Source organism: Hippoglossus stenolepis, chromosome 2 (genome assembly GCF_022539355.2).
Source record: "Hippoglossus stenolepis isolate QCI-W04-F060 chromosome 2, HSTE1.2, whole genome shotgun sequence".
NCBI lineage: Eukaryota > Metazoa > Chordata > Actinopteri > Pleuronectiformes > Pleuronectidae > Hippoglossus > Hippoglossus stenolepis.
In genome coordinates this window covers 986,265-1,006,883 of record NC_061484.1, presented here as the reverse complement: position 1 = coordinate 1,006,883, position 20,619 = coordinate 986,265, and the positions used below count along the sequence as shown (strand labels likewise).

Here is a 20,619-nt window from a genome sequence, read left to right as displayed (position 1 = left end):
ATGTTGCAGTTGAAAGTACCACTGGCTAGCAATGGAACATGGGAGTGGAAATGGGTAGTTCTATAGCTAACGTCCTTAGTTTAGGGTGAAAGCTTTCCTAATTTTCCCATGGTTCTGAAAATGTATACTTGATACTAAATGTTTTTCTTCTGTGAAAAATATGCGCATATCTTTTGCTTTGTGCATATTGCATATTTATCATCTTCTGCTGATAATGTGTCATATATCATGCACTTGTTCTCTAGTTACATGCAGAGACAGTACTTTTGGCTTAGCATCTCTGGTAATTTCCATTGCAGTGGTTTAATTTTGAAACCTTTGCACTCATTTGGTTACTCAAATGTTAGATGCAATAAATCTGTTTGTGTAGAATGTTTGAAGACATCTTTTTTGTTCTGTTGTGTAATTATATGTTTGTCTTTATGTGAGGTAATGGACGTCTTTGAATGACCAATTTCAAAAGAGATTCTGACAATAAAGCGTAATCTAATCTAATCCTATAATTATTACATGCACCATGAACTTTTTTTTAGATGCCTGCTGCTGTGGCATAATTTCTACTGTGAACACATAGTGCTAAAGTAAACAGCACATTGTCATTCTTTACATCCTCATTCTTTCTTTTTTGTCATTTGTGTTTCAGGTCTTCTAGTTCGTGTCTACAGTAAAGCAGCCAGCTGGTCAATCCAGTACCGCTATGATGGTCTGGGTCGGCGTGTGGCTTCTAGAAACAATCTGGGTCAACACCTGCAATTTTTCTATGCTGACCTGAACTACCCAACCAGGATCACCCATGTCTATAACCACTCCAGCTCCGAGATCACATCCTTTTACTATGATCTGCAGGTAGCTACTCTGGAGAAGATTCACTCACTCTCATTCTTCATTACTTATTAGTCTTTTTGGAGGAGGTTCCACTCCATTAATAATGTGCACTACTATCCCAATAAGAGAGGAGGGGATGGTTTATCCAGTCGCCATCCCACATTATCGCATAAATGTACTTTTCCAAACTACTTTTGTTACTGTAATTACTTAACAGGTAAGGAAACCTGTAACAGCGACATCTAAAAATGAACTGGTTTGTTGTGATGGATATAGTTAACAAATTGGAGGCAATGAGAGCAACATTAATAAAAGTAATAGTGACTTCATTATTTTATAAACTTCCTGTTAACATTTGTGGAGTTTTAGAATAAATTTGTGGAGTTTTAGAATATATATATATATATATATATGATATATAATACAATATATGATCATTATTATTATTCTCCTAATCTGTGTGATTGTAATGTTCACTGTTGCACAGGGCCATGTCTTTGCTATGGAGATCAGCAGTGGAGAGGAGTATTATATAGCATGTGATAACACTGGGACACCTTTGGCTGTCTTCAGCAACAATGGACTTTTGCTTAAACAGGTATGTATTTGAATGTGTGTATTCTCATGGTGCGAAGGTAGAAAGCACTTGAGTGATCATTCGCTGTCTGAATCACAAATATCTGTGTGTGCAGGTGCAGTACACAGCATATGGTGAGGTTTACTTTGATTCCAACCCAGACTTTGTGCTGGTAATTGGTTTCCATGGAGGCCTTTATGATTCTCTGACACGACTTCTGCATTTTGGAGACAGAGACTATGACATCCCTGCTGGGAGGTAGGCATTCTTACTTACACATTTTCAGTCCAGGCATGACTGAAGATGACTGAGATTTGATGTAAAAAGATGCTATTCCCACTTTGTAATTATCACATCTGACCAATTTGTTTCTTACAAAGGTGGACGACTCCTGACATTAGCACATGGACACGTGTTGGTAAAGACCCCCAGCCCTTCAACCTTTACATGTTCCGAGGCAACAACCCAATCAGCAAGATCCACCAGGTCAAAGAATATGTTACAGGTAACAAGAGATTTGTTTTAGGTCTTGATGATCAACTGAAGAAAGCAGGAGTTTTCAGTATGTCGCTCAAGGTTCTATTATGGGTCTGATTTTGTTCATTGTGGTTTTGCCTAATTTCCAGACACAATCTGAAAGTTGAATTTAGTTTAAAATTAGATGTACAGTATGAAGTTAGAATTTGTAATAGTGGTTTGAAATGATCCAGCAGTTAAGTTCTGCTTGAGTCCAGCAGTTATTATAGATTGTGGACAATAGTGATTGTAAGTAAAGGACTGCAACATTGTGAAGACAAGACATAAGAAATCCACAAATGCATTGCAGTATAGTCAGTGTTTCCCACAGAATTCATTCAATTTATGGCAGTAATAGGGGAGCACATGAAGGTCACACTCATGCACAAAAGATTCAGAGTGACAAGTACACAGACTAAAGAGTGAAAGATAAGTTCTCGTGTGAGAAAAAGGACTGCACTGATGCCACAACTTCAGCTGAAACTATAATCACCAAGTCTGTGCATAGCACGAGCATGTGGCTGCGCAAGCAAGTGGTAGTGCTAGCATGCAGTAGCATGACAGCACATGCTAGCATGCGGCTTATAGCACTGTAAATAGCTCTGAACACCAAGATCTCTTACGTTATTATGAAAAATGTTTTTTAAAAATTGGTTCATTTTGAAACTGTGGCGGGACAAAGAAGGATAATTTATAATTACAATATATAATTCTGGTGCCTCTATTCAAATAATCAAAGTAATATGCTAAACTGACTCTTCAACTGCTTTTATTTTTCTCTCTCTGTCTTCAAACCCATTGCTCACTTTCTATGTAGATGTCAATATCTGGCTGGTTACGTTTGGATTCCATCTTCACAACGCAATACCAGGATTCCCTATTCCTAAGTTTGACCTGACACAGCCATCACTGGAGATGAAAAAGAGTCAGCTGTGGGATGACCTACCGGTATGTATCCTATGTGCTTCTATTAAAGAAAGGTTGAATGCATGGAGACTACTTGAAAAACAAACAAGCAGTGCAAATTAGGGTTTGAATTCATTCAGAACCTCTTAATAGCAATGATGGCAATTGTGTAGTCCAGGGCTATCAATTTTAAGTACTATAAATACTACTTCAAAGTACATTGCTGAAAATAGTTTTTAGCTGTAAATTAGCTGAGCATGACAATGTATATGAGGTTTCCACACTCTAAACACAAAGGAAGTCAGAGCAGGGTTAAGGATTAGGAATCTGAGGACAAAGTCAGCCACCACTTTCTATTGCAATCTATGCCAGATTGATGGTGATTTACCTCAATTTAGGTTTAAATCTTATATACTAAACATCAAATCAGTCAGATGATCACATTTTCAGACAGAAGAGGCTTGTGGCTACAAATTGATGCCGAGTATGTGCTTATTGGGCTAAATATGTAAACATTTTTTTCTGGGCTCTACAAAACACTACTCCACTCTCAGAACCGTCTTCTGTTTTTACAGGATAGTTGTTTTCAACCCAGTGTCAGGCCACAGAATAGCTGTTATAACAACATGCCAACATAGCAAACTCAATAATGAGAATCCCATTGACAATGTTTCCTGCTCACACGCAGTATTAGAACTGCAGCTCACAGAATATAGCCTGTTCTTTCCTGCTCTCTTGCTGTTTATTTTAGAGTAACCTAATGTCAAACTGCAAATGCATTGCATGTTTTTCTGAAAAAATCCCAGCATTAAGCAGCAACCAGAACATGAAGTGAAACTTTTCTCATTCTCTCATTCACAGTCTATCTCAGGTGTCCAGCAGGAGGTGACTCGTCAGTCTCAGGCCTTCCTGTCATTTGAGCGCATGCCAGAAATTCAGCTCAGCCGGCGGCATTCAAATCACGCCAAACCCTGGCTGTGGTTTGCTACTGTCAAGTCTCTTATTGGAAAGGGAGTGATGCTAGCTGTGATCCAAGGCCGTGTGGTGACCAATGCTTTAAACATTGCAAATGAAGACTGCATCAAAGTGGCTGCAGTCTTAAATAATGCCTTTTACCTTGAAGACCTGCATTTTACAGTAGAGGGACGAGACACACACTACTTCATCAAGACCAGTCTACCAGAGAACGACCTCAGTGCACTGCGGCTCACCTCAGGCAGAAAGTCATTAGAAAATGGTGTGAATGTCACAGTGTCCCAGTCTACAACAGTGATGAATGGGAGAACGCGACGCTTTGCTGATGTGGAGCTGCAGTATGGCGCTCTGGCTCTCCATGTACGTTATGGGACAACATTGGATGAAGAAAAAGCAAGAATCCTGGAGCATGCAAGACAGAGGGCGCTGTCGAGTGCCTGGGCCCGCGAACAGCAGCGGGTAAGAGATGGTGAGGAAGGAGTTCGGATGTGGACAGAGGGAGAGAAAAGGCAACTGCTGAGCAGTGGCAAGGTGTTGGGTTATGATGGCTACTACGTCTTGTCCATAGAGCAGTACCCCGAGCTAGCCGACAGCGCTAACAATATGCAGTTCCTACGCCAGAGTGAGATAGGCAGGAGGTAACACAGCATCAACACATGTCAGCAAATGATTACACCTGTGACTGTCAAAGACTAACTAAAGTTCAGTTTTCACAGAAAATGGATGTCAACGAATGAACTGCCTTGAGACTCAAAAATTGCCACTGAAGAGATCCCACGTTTGCAAAGATGTTTTGTACTGGGAATGGTCAGGTAGAGTAACAATAAGAATAGTAACAATCACTTCAACGCAGCGGACATGAAATGTTATGGAACAACAATTGTGAGGACTCAAAACAGTTTTCATGAGTGCAAAAGGTCAAAAGAAAGTTCTTTTGGGCAATGCATTTTCTCTCTTTTTGTTCCTGTCTTCTTTTTCTTGTCTTTCTTTCACCTTGCCATCTGCCTTTAAACGCATGCCCCTCTCCCTCCTTCTGTTCGGCAGGGCTATCATGAGTGTTGTCATAGCTGTGAAACAGTGGGATGCCAACTCTTTCAAACAGCCAAGTGAGCATTTCAGCATTTTGACAGTTGTAAACTGTCAGAGCTGTCAGCACAAACAATGCGGATCACTCACCGATGTTACAGGTATCATATTTGTCTGGACCAGATGTGTCGCTTGGGGTTATAGACCTCTGTAAGCCATTGAATGGAACTGTTGTGGACTTTCTCTGAGAGACAGGCACAAAAAAGGACTACGATTTGTTTGAAGGTGAAAAAGACTGAATTGTGTTTGTTTTTATATATAAAATTACATTTGCTTCAGACAAAAATGGGGATTTTAATCATCAAATGTTTACATACTATTACCTATACCACTATTACTGTTATTACTACACCACCACCATCCGGATGGACCATGAATTGAGCTAAACAAAACCAGAAAACGTTTGTGCTTTTGTTTCTTTATTACTTATATCTATGATCTGTTTGATCAGTTGTAAAATCACTCCTCCTGTGCTTTTACAAGGTCTACAGCTTCAGACAACAGCACTAACTGAGGAAGCAGGGCAACAACATTGCCACAGCTGTTTCTGATTCTTGAGGATGTACACTTTGTGGACCGGGTGGGCTCTTTGGTCCTGTAAAACACTGCTCCACGGTCAGACCTGGAATCCTTCACTTCTGTAAAATGTGACTCTGACTCATAATGCAAAGACTTTGTGCTTATATTGGTCAAAGGTAGTAGTATTGCTTGCAATAGAAACATGTTGTTATGGCTTTGGGGGGGCAGGTTTACCGTGAGTAGTAACTAATTGTTGCTTCTCTCTTTGTTTTTGCTTGTTTCTCCTTAAAGGGACAGTGCATCACCATCAGTGACATTAACGAGTAACAGTAATAGATCAAAAATTGAAGTGGATGTTTTCTCATCAATCATGGGTCTCATGTAGAAGAGTTTTCTTTGTGTCTGTGTTTACAATGGTGGGAGGGCAACTTTAATCTTTTTAAAAGGACAGAATGAGAGAATGAAGACCAGTTGACAATGTTTTATTGGATCATCCTTTTTTATTTTGAAGTTGGGAGATTCCACTTATCCGTACATCAATATTAGTCTCAGAGAAAATAATTTATGTACAGTGTTTTTACGGAAAAAATAAAAATATTTGAAACCATTGTTTGTTTTTCTGTGTTTTACTCCCATGTTACACATTCTGTCCACTCCAAAAACTATACAACGTGGTGTTAGTGTGATGCTCACACCAATGACAGAGAAGCATGTTCATTCTGAACTGCAGTCTACTCGAGGTGGATGGTCTAATACAGCAGAAGACAGTGAAATGGTGTATACAATTATGCTTAGTCCGCTGAATGTTTGCTGAGGATGCAGATGATTGTAAGAATTTGTTGACAGTATTCAGCATGAATCCATAGTCCCAAACTGCATAGTGTATTCCTGGTGGCAGAGTAACTAAATTCTCAAATTAGTAACTCAAATTGGTTTAATGAACATGACAATGAGTTTGGAGAACTTAAGAGTCCTCCCCAGTCACTAGTAGAAAACCAGTAGAACAACTTTCAGAACAGGAGATTGGCAGCATAAATATGCAGCTGACGAATCTGCAGAATTGACGTGATACAGTCAAGTTGACACGGAGAACAGTCTCAGTGGAAAGTGTCCAGCATCTTGTGGAATCCAAAGGAAGGAAGTATTAGTGTAGTGTCCTCAATACAATATACTATATATATTTATTATATGTAGTATTATTGTTTTAAATTTGATGTTAATAATGTGATAAACTGATGAAATATGATCTCTGTTACAGATTGAAGCAGTGGTTGTCAAACATGTTGTCTTTTGCACTTGCTCTTGCGTTGTGATGTTTAATTATGTACCGGGGGATACATTTTTCTGCCACATATGTAGAGTGCCTTTCATTTTGGAGTACACCTTGTTGAGTACTTGTGTATTTGTTTTACTTAAGTATGACTTTGAATGCTGGAGTTGAATTTTGTAATTGAGTTTTTCATTTTAACTTTTGTCAGTTTTTCCCCTTTGTGTTCTTTGAAACCTGAATCCTGAAGCAAATCCCTGTATTCTGCACCATGATACCTACTGTGCCCATGTCATTGTGGCAAACCACGATGCAACTGGGGTCTCCCAACAGCAACCAGATCAAAACCATTCAGGTTTTACCATCATTTGCCTTTTGAATCCAGGGAGAGTTAATTCAATCAATATATCAATTAAATTTTATTTGTATAGCCCATATTCACAAATCACAATTTGTCTCATAGGGCTTTAACAAGGTGTGACATCCTCTGCCCTTAACCCTCAACAAGAGGAAGGAAAAACTACTAAAAACCCTTTTAACAGGGTAAAAAGAACGTAGAAACCTCAGAGAGAGCCACATGTGAGGGATCCCTCTCCCAGGACGGACAGAAGTGCAATAGATGCCACGTGTAAAGGAGAACATCAGAAAGATAAGGGTATTTGCAGCATTGATTAGAAGAAACACTGAGTAGCATAACTGAAGGTCAATGAATTGATGGATTATTGTCAGTAATGGTCGAGTATCTGAGTAGAAATAATGTATATCAAGCAGTTTTGTTGTAATCATAGTCCATGGTCAGCAGCCACCATGATCAGGATCCACCATCGGAGGCCACTATAGTCCACAGTCATTGTTAACCCATATCCTGATGATAATGACAGATTGATTGTGTTCAGTAACGAACTATCAATTAGGGGCAGAATTTCTTTAAGTAATTTTGTAGGAATGGGATCTAAGATACAAGTTGTGGGTTTAGAACATGAGATTATTTTGGTCAGCTGATCAAGGCTGATCAGAGAGAAGCTGTCTAAATAATTGTTAAGATTCTCAGCTGTTTCTGAGATTTCTGTTCTTGATGGTGTATTAGTGCCAACTGAGGGCAGGAGATGGTTGATTTTATTTCTAATAGTTAAAATGTTATCATTAAAGAAGGTCATGAAGATATTGCTATTCAGGGATGGAGGAATACTGGGTTCGGTGGAGGTGTGACTCTCTGTCAGCCTGGCTACAGTGCTGAAGAGAAACCTGGGGTTGTTTTTATTTTCTTCTATTAATTTGGAGTGGTAAGCAGCTCTTGCTTTGTGGAGGGCCTTCTTATATGCTTTAACACTATCTGTCCAGGCGAGGTGATTTTCAACACGGTTGTTGGAGCGCCCCTTCCTTTCTAGTTTTCTTGATACTTGTTTTAATTCATGTGTGTTGGAATTATACCAGGGAGCTAATTTACTATGTTTTACACGTTTCTTTTTTAGAGGTGCTATGGATTCTAATGTTAATCGTAATGACTTTACAGAGCTATCGACAAGTTGGTCAATCTCAGTGGAGCTAGGGTTTTTAAAGAATTCGTTGGATATATCGACGTAATGTAATTGGAATTATTTCCTTAAATTTTGCTACAGCACTATCAGGTAGACATCTAGAAAAGGAGTTTTTTATTAGTGGCATATATTCTGATAATGAAAAATCAAAGGTTATTAAATTATGGTCTGATAGAATCAGATTATGTGGAAGTACTATTAGATGTTCAATTTTGACACCGTATGATAATACCAGGTCAAGTGTGTGGTTACAACAATGAGTAGGTTGGTGTACACACTGACTGAAACCAATTGAGTCTAGTACTGAAATAAATGCTACGCTAAGGCTATCATTATTATTGTCAACATGAATATTAAAGTCACCAACAATAATAATTTTATCGGCCTTTAGGACTAGGTTTGATAAAACGGGAATTCCGTTAAAAATTCAGAATAAGCCCCAGAAGCACGGTAAACTACAGTAAATATGATTGGCTGTTGGTGTTTCTTGGATGGGTGTGGAAGACTAAGAACAAGACATTCAAATGAGTTGTAGCTTAGTTGAGGTTTAGGGTTAAAGACCTGAAAAGACTGGAGTTAAAAATAGCAGCAACTCCACCTCCTTGGCCAAAGTCTCGGGGAACGTGTGTATATATATGACTGGGGGGAGTAGATTCATTTCGTCTCTATGAGGTTGTGGTTGTGTGACTGATCCAGAGGGAGCGCAGAGAAGTGCGTCCTGGTCCCGACTCTGGGTTGTCATTTGGGGTTTATAAACTGAGTAATATTCCTAGATAAGAGAGCTGTTCCATCCCAAGTGGGATGAACGCCGTCTCTCCTAAAAAGACCAGGTTTCCTCCAAAAAGTTTGCCAATTATCTACAAAGCCCACGCCATTTACAGGAGGGTTTAACTTTAGTGACCTCCGACATACAAAGCCGGGAGTCGTTGCTGCTGACGTGAATTACGATCTTACTGTATTTACGTTTAGCTTTAGCCAGCAGCTTCAGTTTTGATTCGATGTCGCATGCTCTGGCCCCTGGCATGCAATTGACAATGGTCGCTGGTGTCGCTAACCTCACGTTTCTCAGGACCGAGTCGCCAATGACCAGAGTTTGCTTCTCAATGGGTGCGTCGTAGAGGGGAGAGAATCTATTTGAAACGTGAATTGGTGGCTCTTTAATCGTGGGCATTAAGATAGCACTTAAATTGGCCAACTAACCTCAGCTGTGCCAAATTCCTCTCCCTGGTTCACCTGGGTGAACTACCTGGCAAGCTACCTCCACAGTCATATACAATACATGTGTTTCTTGACAAGCCTTAAAGGGATAGTTCACCCAAAAATAAAAATGATCATCTACTCACCACTATCCCGGTGGAGGGGTGGGTGAAGCGTTTGAGTCCACAAAAAACTTTTGGAGTTTCAGGGGTAAACAGCGTTGCAGCCAAATCCAATACAATTGAAGTAAATGTGACCTCTTCTTCAAATATAAAGAAACAAAAGGAAAAAACTGCCTCCATACTGCTCCTATGGTGTCATCCAAGTGTCCGTAAGTCACGATATTCAAATTACACTCGAAGCGTCATTTACACCAAGTTTTTAGCCTAAATGTCCGCGCACAAGCTCTCGCTTATGCTTGCCTCTGCAGCAAGGATGTGCACTGACATTTTGGGGGGCAGGGGCTCAAATGAGAAAAAGGCCACTTTTCTTTTTCTTTCAAAACAAAAAGTTAAATATAGTAGCACATCTCTGACTTACTTACCAATTTATTTGAATACCCATACACTCACGCAATTGTTAAATACTCATTCACTAGGTTTATCACAAGGACAGGCAACAAAGTGCATGTTTTCTTGCTACTAGTTTCTAGTATATATTTAGAATAACACACACACACACACACAATAACTGATGGTGACTTCAGTGCACCTACAACCCTCCTTTCACATTTGAGGGAGGGCTGTCTGTATCATGTATTGATAAAGATCTATCAGCGTAGAACAAACTAGTAGAATGAATAGTTGTTAGATGAGGAGCCTACAATCAAAATTATGCAGTTACTGTTTAATGCAGAACTCTACAGGCAAAAAAACATGTGTTTCATGTACTGGTCAAGTTTGAGATTTTGGTCTATTTTGGTTCCATGTCTTCTTTCACTCTTATGGAAAGAAAACTTCCAAAAATACACATGTTGATGGTTTTACCCTCTGTCTGTTTGTATCAGTAGATTTCTCCTAAATTCACCACTCAAGCTAATCTGCATATTTAAACAGAACATTTCTTGATGCAAGTCATTAGCTGGGGAAGTTCTGTGGTGATATGTTTTAGTAATAATAAAAAAAAATCCTATTCACCCGCAGGGCCAATGGGTTAACGCCTAAATTTGACTGTATTCACCTGTAGTGTCTCCCCTTAATTGCAGTACATTAGCCTGTATGCCCTAACTTATTACATTAGCTAGTAGCTCATGCATGTACATTAACAAGACACAAGTCAATTTGTTTTTGTCTTTTGGCTAATTAGCTGTAAACTTGAGGCCCTGGTAGCTAGCCATCAATTCTACTTGTCCAAGGAAATTTCCATTGCCAAACTCAAACAACCTCCATGAAATGCAAGATTACGTTCTGCTAGATGGTTCACAATTGCTGTGCTTGTTTGTAGTTTCTGTAATATATATTTCCAGGTATTAAACCCACCCCCACTTATCTGAAGGTTTTTCTATGTCTCCAAACAGACGGCCACAACAGCAAATAACACAGTCCTTTTTTTCACTGTATACAATCCAGGATATTTTTTAATATTTTTTCTCCATTTCTCATTTGCATGTAATAATGACTGCTTGTGAATTTGCGCCCCTTAGCTCTTTGCTGGGTCATCTTCAAGTAAGCCTATTACACATTGGTTAGCAGGGGGACTGTAATTAACTAGCTGTAGCTCCGTCACTTTGTTGTATCAGCATAGCTTGAGCAACCAGAAACAGTAGCTCATCCACTTTGCTATTAGCATTGCTAGCTCAAGCAATGGCTTCTTGCTGTTCTCTTTTAACGTTGTCAGCACCAGCCGGCACCGTGAAAAAGGTTGTTACCTTTGGCAGTGTTGCTAAAAACATTTTACCCTCCCTAAGCTTCGCTTCATTCTATAGCTGTTTCACACCACCTCTCTCACTCATTAGTCTCTGTTTAAACCCTGAATCACTTCCATAGATGCGCTCATAGAATAGTCCATTGTAGTGGGGACTGAGGGGGAGGGAGGTGCTGAGACACTAGTTACTTATGAATTATAGGCATTCTGATGCCAATTTGAAAGACATGATTAATTAATGAAGAGTAAATAAAAAAATCCTAACCATAAGTTTATTAGTTGTTTTATGGGGCCACTGGTAGTTCGGGCCCAAGGCAATTGCCGACCTTTGCCTGATGGTTAAGTCCCCCTCTGACAACTGGGAGGTGGGAGGTGCTGCCTGCCTGTCTGACGTGACTGCCGATGACTGTGTACTCACTAGAGGTGGGCACCTTATCGAGCCTCACGATTAGATTATGATTCAGTAGTAAACGATTCAAATGCACAATGTTGCATTTTTATGCATCTCAATGCATCACATCCACATTTTCTTATATTACTGCACATGGCTGTTTTCATCAGTTAATACAATTAGTCAGAAATATATTTCAATTAAATTTTATTTGTATAGCGCCAAATCATAATATACATTATCTCAAGGCACTTTACATAGAAGGTCAAGACGTTCACATTTATAGAGAAACCTAACAGTATAATATGAACTCTGTTTTTATTTAGAAAGCGCTTTAAAAAGTATTATAGATATATAGTGTTCAATTAAAAAATATGACTACAACACTAAGTCTCTGACAGTGGTTAGTGCTCTGAACACTGATTTGACATTCATTCAGTTTAGAATTGTGTGCTGCACTTAAGGCTTAAAAAGACTAACTCTGATTATAGCCTTTACCGTATCAAGGTGGCCCCACCTGGCCCCCCTTGGTAGCGCCACTGCACTGAGGTGCATTACTCCGCAGGTCTACAACAGATCCTGCTCCTCTGATGTTTTCTAATCACTCACACTTAGAACTAATCTTTATAAAAACCTGCTGAATTCATATTTATGTTCCTGGATAAATGGGACGTCGCTTCTTCTGCAACATTGAAGTTTAAATACTGTGTAGCGTCATAATATGCAGGAAGAACTTCTATCTGCAGGATGTGTGTGTGTGTGTGTGTGTGTGTGTGTGTGTGTGTGTGTGTGTGTGTGTGTGTGTGTGTGTGTGTGCGTGTCTGTTCGTCTCTGTCCCTCTTCACACAGGAACTGATAAACACATGGGATATTCACGATCTAGTCCTAGCTGGAAACCTGGAATTCCAGGGTTCTCTGGATGTTTAGAACACACTAGCATGATCTGGGACCAAATCCAATCAGCCAAAAGTGAGAAGACAGATCTACTGGCTCAGGCTGTTCCTCTAGTGTGTTCCCTTTTATCTCTGCTCCCCTCCTATTCACCTCCCCCCATGTGTTTATGTGTGAGTGTGGCAGTCCTGGCACCTGGCGCGAGTCCCACACCTGGATGCAATCACCTCATCAGCAGCCCTACAAGAACCCTGTGTTCTCTACACCCAGTTGTTCCGTCACACACTCTCGGACAATCTAAAGACGTCTTCTAGTGAAAACTATTTTGTATGGCTCTCGTAAAACCTCCATATGTTTTTTTCTTTTTTGTGCCTCAGGATCGACAGAGCCAACCTGCCTGCCTTATCTCCAGCTCACAGGATCACAGGCTCAGTCTCAGCCAGCATCCAGCTTGTTACCTGCCTGCCTCTGCGCTTCATTAAAAGACTCTTTGTTCACTCACAAACCCATCCCTCTCTGTGTCTGCTTTCGGGTCCAGTTCAAAAACAAAACCTCACATCTACATGTCATCTTCCTTAATCTCGCTAATGCGTTTGGGTCAGTAACACATAATGTCCTCTGGGCTGCTTTCGACTTCTTCAAAGTACCAGAGCCCATCACAAATTTGATTAAAGCCTACTTCAAAGATCTGCAATTCTGCTTTACCACAACAAATTTTACCACCATATGGCAGCATCTCAAAGTGGACTTCAAGGCTGGCTGTTTAAATGCATCAAGACAAGGCTGGAGATGACCCTCTCAGAGTCCAGAGACACATCTATATGGACTGTTGTACCATCATTGACAACAGGACAGAAATGGACACCAAAAGAAGCAACTCAACAAGCAAAAGCAGCACTCGAACACGCTGACATTGTGGGCCACGTTCAAGAGGGAAGAAGAGGTTTGGGCCTAGGTCAGAGCAGACCCCTGTGGAACAAGGCAACTCCTTCACTGCGGTGAAAATTGGTAGTCCTGGAAATCCGGTATCAGGAAGAGGCAGCAAGATGTGCAAAGGCTGTCACTCAAGCAAGACAGGGGCAATGGATGAAATGGAAAAGCATAGAGAAAAGAAAGATAAGCTGGAAGGACCTGTGGTGAACGGAAGCAAGCAGGATTAGGTTCCTTCTTAGAGCAACCTATGACATCCTTCCCTCACCCAAAAACCTACAGCAGTGGCTGAACGAAGATCCATCCTGCCCACTCTGCTCAACTCCAGCTACCCTCAGGCACATCCTGACTAGTTAAATAAGTCTCTCCCAAGGTAGGTAAATGTGGAGACACAACCAGGTACTTGAATGCCTTGCAGCAAGAATAGATACAAAGAGAACTGCTACCAATGCCGTGCCATCAAAAACACCAAACGCAGTCCAAAGGACAACATTTGTCCTAATTAAATTCTCCAACTATACCGGTTGAGATAGTTTACTTAGTTTACAATAGATTGGTCAATCCCAAACATTTCTAGTGCCATTAAATTGAGCATCTGTTGCTGATTTTAACTTATTAATTGGTAGCAGAAAATCAGCTATGAGAGTTTTTTTAATTATATATATACATATTTAGTATATAGTTCTGCCCCAACTTGCCAACCCCCAAACCCCTCAAGAGGTGGGCTACAATGACATCCACGCCCACACACGAGTACGTTTCTGCTATGCTTAACTCATCAACTGGGAAAGTTCTGTGGTGATATGTTTTATTCACCTGCTGTGCCAATTTGCAAATGTATAGAAATTAGTCCTCTGTTCATCACCACTCACCTCCACACAAGACAAGAAAAACCACCACAGCTGGGACCGGAGCTGGGAGGTAGCTCCGGATCGTTCCAGTCACTTTAACCCTGAAGTCCTGACTGTCCGCGTCACCTCCAGTCTCGTGTTGTGTAGCAGGTTGTGTTGAGCATGTGTCTCATAAACTTTAGAAAATAGAACAAACACAAAGTAAATGTCGGTCCTGTTTGTGATCAGTGATGGTGTTTATTGTTAAAGTGAGCACAGGTCAGAGGAGTGAGGAGGAAGCAGACCCTGACACATACAGGACGATAAGATTTAGGTGAAAGGGATCTATTGGCAGAAATTGAATATAAAATAATCCTAGTGATGTTTTCACATCTGGGAGGTTGTAATGGTGGCAATTCAGAGTTTCAGATATGGCAGTATTAAGATTTACAGAGCCACACGTCCCTTAAGTTTATTTTCTAACCCCTCAAAACACTTTACAGTGCTATCCGCAAATTCACCCACACATTCATGCAGTGCATCTCTGCAGCCCTTTCTCTTTTATACATCGATCATACACTGCCAGCACAGCCGTCAGGGGCAATTTGGGAATCAGTATCTGGCCCAAGGCACACGGATGGGTGAGACGGGGACCCTCTGGTTAGTGGACAGCCACCTCTACCTCCTAGGCCACAGCCACCCTACGCCAGTCAGAAAAGAATGTAACTGAGGGCTGTGGTGCACATAGAGTGTGGTTGAAAGTGGAGTGTCACACAGTCTAACCACCTGAGGGAGACAGGGAAAAGCACTGGATTGCTTCATTAAGCTTTTATTTTGGTACTTCTGCTGCCCTGCCCTGCCAAATATTTTGTTAGTGACTTTTAGATTTCGAATTCCCATTTAACATTTAGATTTAGACTTAACATTTGCATTTAGATTGAACATTTAACATTAAGATTCAAATTTAATATTAGAATTTAACATTGATATTATCTTTACATAATTCTTCACAAATATTGCTGTTAATTCAGGTTTAAAAAAGGCTAAGGCTAAAGCTAAATAAAATGTTGCTGTTATTTTCAACATGCATCACTTTACAATTGGTTTCAGACCCTTGCTGCCGACAGTAATTGGACTGTTCTGCACAGTCAGGGGGAGAGGAGTTCCCATACCTGGCAGCAGGTATCATATATCCTTCTTTCCCTCTCCCTGAGTACGAGCATCTCCTCCGGGTTTCAAAACCAGCTTGTCCGAATCGTGTACAGGAATGATTGAAAAATGGCAGTCAACATCCCCAGTGCCTAGTATGAGTACCTGGTTATATATTTTTGTCTAACTAATGGCCCAGTAGTGTTCCAGTCCCTGGTGATGATAAGGACATGAACTGTTTTGTGCTTGTGTCCCTGGACAGCATTGTTTTGTTCTTTTCCAAGGATGAGGGGGAGCATGTTACAGGTACAGGTCCTTCAGAGGCTGTTGTTTTGATACAGGTTCATGAGCTTTAAAACAGACATTCATAGTTAAAATGACACTTTTTAAAGATGTTTGGTCAAATTAATGAAAACTTGGGTACAAAGAAATTATATGATACAGCATAATAATATTAAACAACATTACATACATGCTAAATATCACATATTACATATCAAATTTGAAAAATAATAAAAAATCCTAAATAGATGAAATAAAACTTTTAATGTTTTCCTTTTTACAAGTTTTAACTGATTTTACTATACAGTTATGATAAATTAAAGTGAAAGTCTGCTCAAATTGCAATGAGACTATTTAATAATTTCTGCTTATTGGTGACATGAAACTTTCAGTGGATTCCTGTAAAAAAATACCATGTCTGTGAAGTTTCAACTGATTTGTAAAGTTTTTGAGTAGATAAAGGGTGAAATTGTTGGGTCTCACATTCATAATTTACTAATATGAAATATTGAATACTAAAAACAATAGATGACATTGAACTTTCACTAGATTGAGCTTGTATGAATAGTAATATTTCTTGGAAGTTTTGTCTGAGCCCGTTTTGTTTGAGGTTTTGTCCGAGAAACTTTTTCATTTGACATCTGAGACCTCTGACACCTGAGGATGTCCTTATATGAACAGCATATCAGTTACAACAAATCATTCGAAGAAAAATATTTTCTAAGTGACGTGCTGTGAAGCCCAGGTGTAATGGAGTCAGATACCATCGATGGAAACACATGGAAGCACCACAGGAAATACCCACTTAAGGAAAATAGTCAATGTCAGCAGTTTAAAGAGGCGACGTCAGGGCTTTAAAGAGCAGAGACATAGAATCCCTTGCTCAGCTGTTATAAAAATCCTGTCTCAGCAGTGTAACTTCATGTCGTTAACAAATTAACCAATCAGTGGTTCATGAACCATCAATTTCAAATGTGATACCACTAAAAAGAACTAATCTGATAAAACTTAACAAAAATATGGGTGGCGATTCCACAAGAGTCTTGCTGCATTAAAGAGGAATTTGCACACATTCTCTGTAGTCTGTCCCGACAGGCTCCGTTTTTTTTTGGTTGCTGTCTGATAAAACCAAATAAACTCTATTGCAAGGAACTTTGAACGAATCTAGTGGAAACAACAATACTTGGACACAATGTTGATGCAGGACCCAGGTTTTTTTCTGGCCCTTTCATTTAGAATATAGGACGAGATGTTGAATATCCCTTGTACATAAGAAGGTCTTCTGCACAAGTTAGGTTAGCAACTACCAGTAGATTTTAGCAGGTGTTAGTGGCCACCAGCGGATGTTAAGGACAAAACCTCAGTTGTGTGCTTTAGCTTCATCAAGTGTTTTGAACTTGAGGGTAGGCTGAGGCTCAAGGTAAATCTGACTGGCTCCTGGCTTGTATGGATAATTGTTCTGAAGCTGGTTTCGAGGATCTTTGCTAAAGCAAAGTTGTCGAACACTCTCAGATCACCAAACACCATCATCGAGCGTCTACTCGAAAACATATGGGTCGAAATCAAGGATGAAGATTTTGAGATCACCCCAAAAATGATGAAACACCTTGACAAAGCAGTTTTCAAAAAAATCTGCAAAAAGTGGCACGGTGTTGTAAGTGTGCTGTTTGAATTGGAAATGGAAGACCCAACACTCGACAAATATATTGTCTCTGTCTTCAAAGATCTGCTTGTGACACCACCATAAAGATCCAGCGCCATCAGTAGATTTTTCTCCTCATTGTGCTTCTCCAAACTCTTTTCATGATTATTTCTGTTTCTTTGAGAATTAAACACTTAAAAACAGAAAACAGTAAACTAATAAAAAGATATTCAATATATCCTCATGTCTTGGTGTTTTTATTTATGCCTCTTAAGCCCTTACTCCTTTAAAAGAAATGGTCTCTTGTCTATTACAAAAGATTTTGGAATATACATATATAAATATCCATAAATTGTCTGTCATATAACCCCATATGTATCTCTTTTCCACATGACAATGTTTCCTTGTATAGTTTGCTGACATTCTCAACAAGGTCATTTATTTATGTTCTAGTTTATATTTCGAAAAAAACAAGTCGGCAAAATAAATCTAAAGGACAAAAACACAACCTACATGATCATTACTAACTTCACACGAACAATCTCCTGAACAAAACTGTTTTAACGACTGGAAATTCAAACTGTAAAGTGTAAATAGAAAACAGGTAGAGATCAAAGACATCTCATCCTCTTTGGAGAAAAATAGGCAGCAGGTAATTGTTCTGAATGTGTAAGAATATAACGTAAGATTCTTCATGTGTTCAGCCAATCAGGACAAAGTTATGTTGTCACAGGGCTGGTTCCATAGACTGTGGTTCCCAGGTTCTGCAGCTGAAGGAGAACAACTGCACGGTCTGATTGCAGCTGACTCGCTCCCACAATATTTTAAGGTCATGTGACATGGTGATGTTTTGCAGCGCTGGTAAAAGTCAGACAAAATTTCTAACCAGCATGCATCACGTTAAATCAGTGCGGTGCAGAGTCACATGAAGTCAAAAGAACCCATGGTAGCTACCGCTGCTACAGCAACAGTCAATATTTGGGGGCGTGGCTTGTTGGAAAGCCTGGTGCTATGATGTCAGACTAGCTGCTTAGTTATCTTTGATGTGTGTGTTCTCTTTGGTGTGTGTGTTCTCTTTGGTGTGTGCTATAATCTCATCTCTGATATCTCCTTTGTCCTAGTTGATCAGTGTATGGTAGGTGTAGTACACAGAGAACAGAGAGAGCACTTCCGACAGGAATAGTACGATTTTCAACCCGATTTTTAAAAACTAAGCCAATAACAGAAGTATTGAAAAACAAAATCAGAAACATGAAGATGGACATCGACAGCATTCTGCCCATTGTGACGTCCTTTTTCAAAGGCATGACATCAGAACAATGGAATCTTTCGAAAGCAGGCAAACCTGATGTGGCCACAATGACCATACTGGAGAGAAACTGCTGGAAATTGTCATTTTGATGACACAATCCATCATGAAGGGTCTTGAGAGCACAGCTGTGCCTGTGTCTGAGAAGAGTGTGATTTGCTCTTTGGGCAACACACTTCCTCAGGTTTTTGCACTGGCTCTTGATGTTCCAGATGAGATCAATCTTGTAAGTTCAGAGAATTTGACCCAGTTGACTGCTAAAGAGATTGCAGAGTGTTTCAACTCTGTCCTTTCCATGAGCGTGGACAGTGTGAAGGCAACTACTCCTCGTGTCACACCTCCAAAAAGACTACAAGGTATGATTCAACAGGCCGGCAAAATTATCAAAGGACTCATGAGGAATCTGAAACGTATGTGTGCACCTTCTAAGAGCAAAAAGAAGGTCTACCAACAACTGGTCAATGAAGATGACAGTCAGTCATCATCCTCATCCCAGAAGACAATCTCAGAAGACAGGGAAAGTATTCTGTCTGCAACATCCAAAACTGTCCAGGAGATCATTAAGGAGGAGGTCTCTCAATACACAGAATCTACTTACGATGAAATATCCGACTATGATTATGATCAGTTGGAATCTGGCTCCACTCTGGAGATTAAGAATGTTGCAGATGACGTTGCTGAGGTGATTGTTGATGAAATCATGTCGCAAAAGAAAGATGATCTAGAAACAGCCCAGAGCACACCCTCTCTGAAGAAAGTGTCTGAAAGGATTAAGACATGCGCTGCAAAGCAGTTTGCCCAAGCGTCCATTTGTCATATTGTGGGCAGACTGAATAACAAGTACTTTGACAGCCTTTACAACCCAGCCTTTGACAAGGTTTTAAGTAGGCAGTCAATGCAATCTGTCATGAGTGATATTGACACTCTGCTTCCAGCAGCAGTTGGTGAGATACAGCAGGGGCAGAATGGGTCTCAATGGATGGATGATATTTTCAGTGGTGAAACCCTCGAGTTAACCAACAAGCTGAATAATATCCTAAACAATCACATAGATAGGATGAGATTTAAGATTACCTCACGACCAAAAGCCTCACAACCACAGTGCACAAGCATAACGGTTTGTCCGCCACGTGCTATCATATCAGCTGACATCCTTGCCATTGTGTGGTGTTTCCTTGGAGTAATGAGGTGGTGGCTTCACACACAGTCAGAAACTCTCACTTCCAGGGTGATAACACATACTTTAGAAAAAGCTGTGTCAGAGGGCCCGATCGGTGGGGCCAGTCTGCCTTCGGCACCTGGTAAAGGGTCTGGCTCAGAAAGCAAGGTGACCACTCCTGAATTCAATGAAGAATACAGAGAAGAGCAAGAACCAACAGTGGAAGGAAGGAAATTACCCATCAGGATAATTGTTCTGAAGCTGGTTTCGAGGATCTTTGCTAAAGCAAAGTTGTCGAACACTCTCAGATCACCAAACACCATCATCGAGCGTCTACTCGAAAACATATGGGTCGAAATCAAGGATGAAGATTTTGAGATCACCCCAAAAATGATGAAACACCTTGACAAAGCCGTTTTCAAAAAAATCTGCAAAAAGTGGCACGGTGTTGTAAGTGTGCTGTTTGAATTGGAAATGGAAGACCCAACACTGGACAAATATATTGTCTCTGTCTTCAAAGATCTGCTTGTGACACCACCATAAAGATCCAGCGCCATCAGTAGATTTTTCTCCTCATTGTGCTTCTCCAAACTCTTTTCATGATTATTTCTGTTTCTTTGAGAATTAAACACTTAAAAACAGAAAACAGTAAACTAATAAAAAGATATTCAATATATCCTCATTTCTTGGTGTTTTTATTTATGCCTCTTAAGCCCTTACTCCTTTAAAAGAAATGGTCTCTTGTCTATTACAAAAGATTTAGGAAT

The 20,619-nt window shown here is 40.1% G+C and overlaps 1 protein-coding gene across 5 annotated transcripts in view; it reads left to right on the top strand.

Annotated features, from left to right (window-relative positions):
• tenm3 (teneurin transmembrane protein 3) overlaps positions 1-6,011 on the top strand; it is a 172,884-nt gene extending 166,873 nt beyond the window's left edge. For all 5 annotated transcript variants that reach the window (XM_047342763.1, XM_047342761.1, XM_047342758.1 and 2 more), the window contains 6 exons: positions 644-846; positions 1,313-1,423; positions 1,518-1,660; positions 1,783-1,907; positions 2,736-2,866; positions 3,686-6,011. In XM_047342763.1, coding sequence (XP_047198719.1) covers positions 644-846; positions 1,313-1,423; positions 1,518-1,660; positions 1,783-1,907; positions 2,736-2,866; positions 3,686-4,441 — 1,469 coding nt within the window. In that variant the 3' untranslated portion in view covers positions 4,442-6,011. The remainder of the gene's footprint in view (positions 1-643; positions 847-1,312; positions 1,424-1,517; positions 1,661-1,782; positions 1,908-2,735; positions 2,867-3,685) is intronic.
• Positions 6,012-20,619: the final 14,608 nt, after the last annotated feature.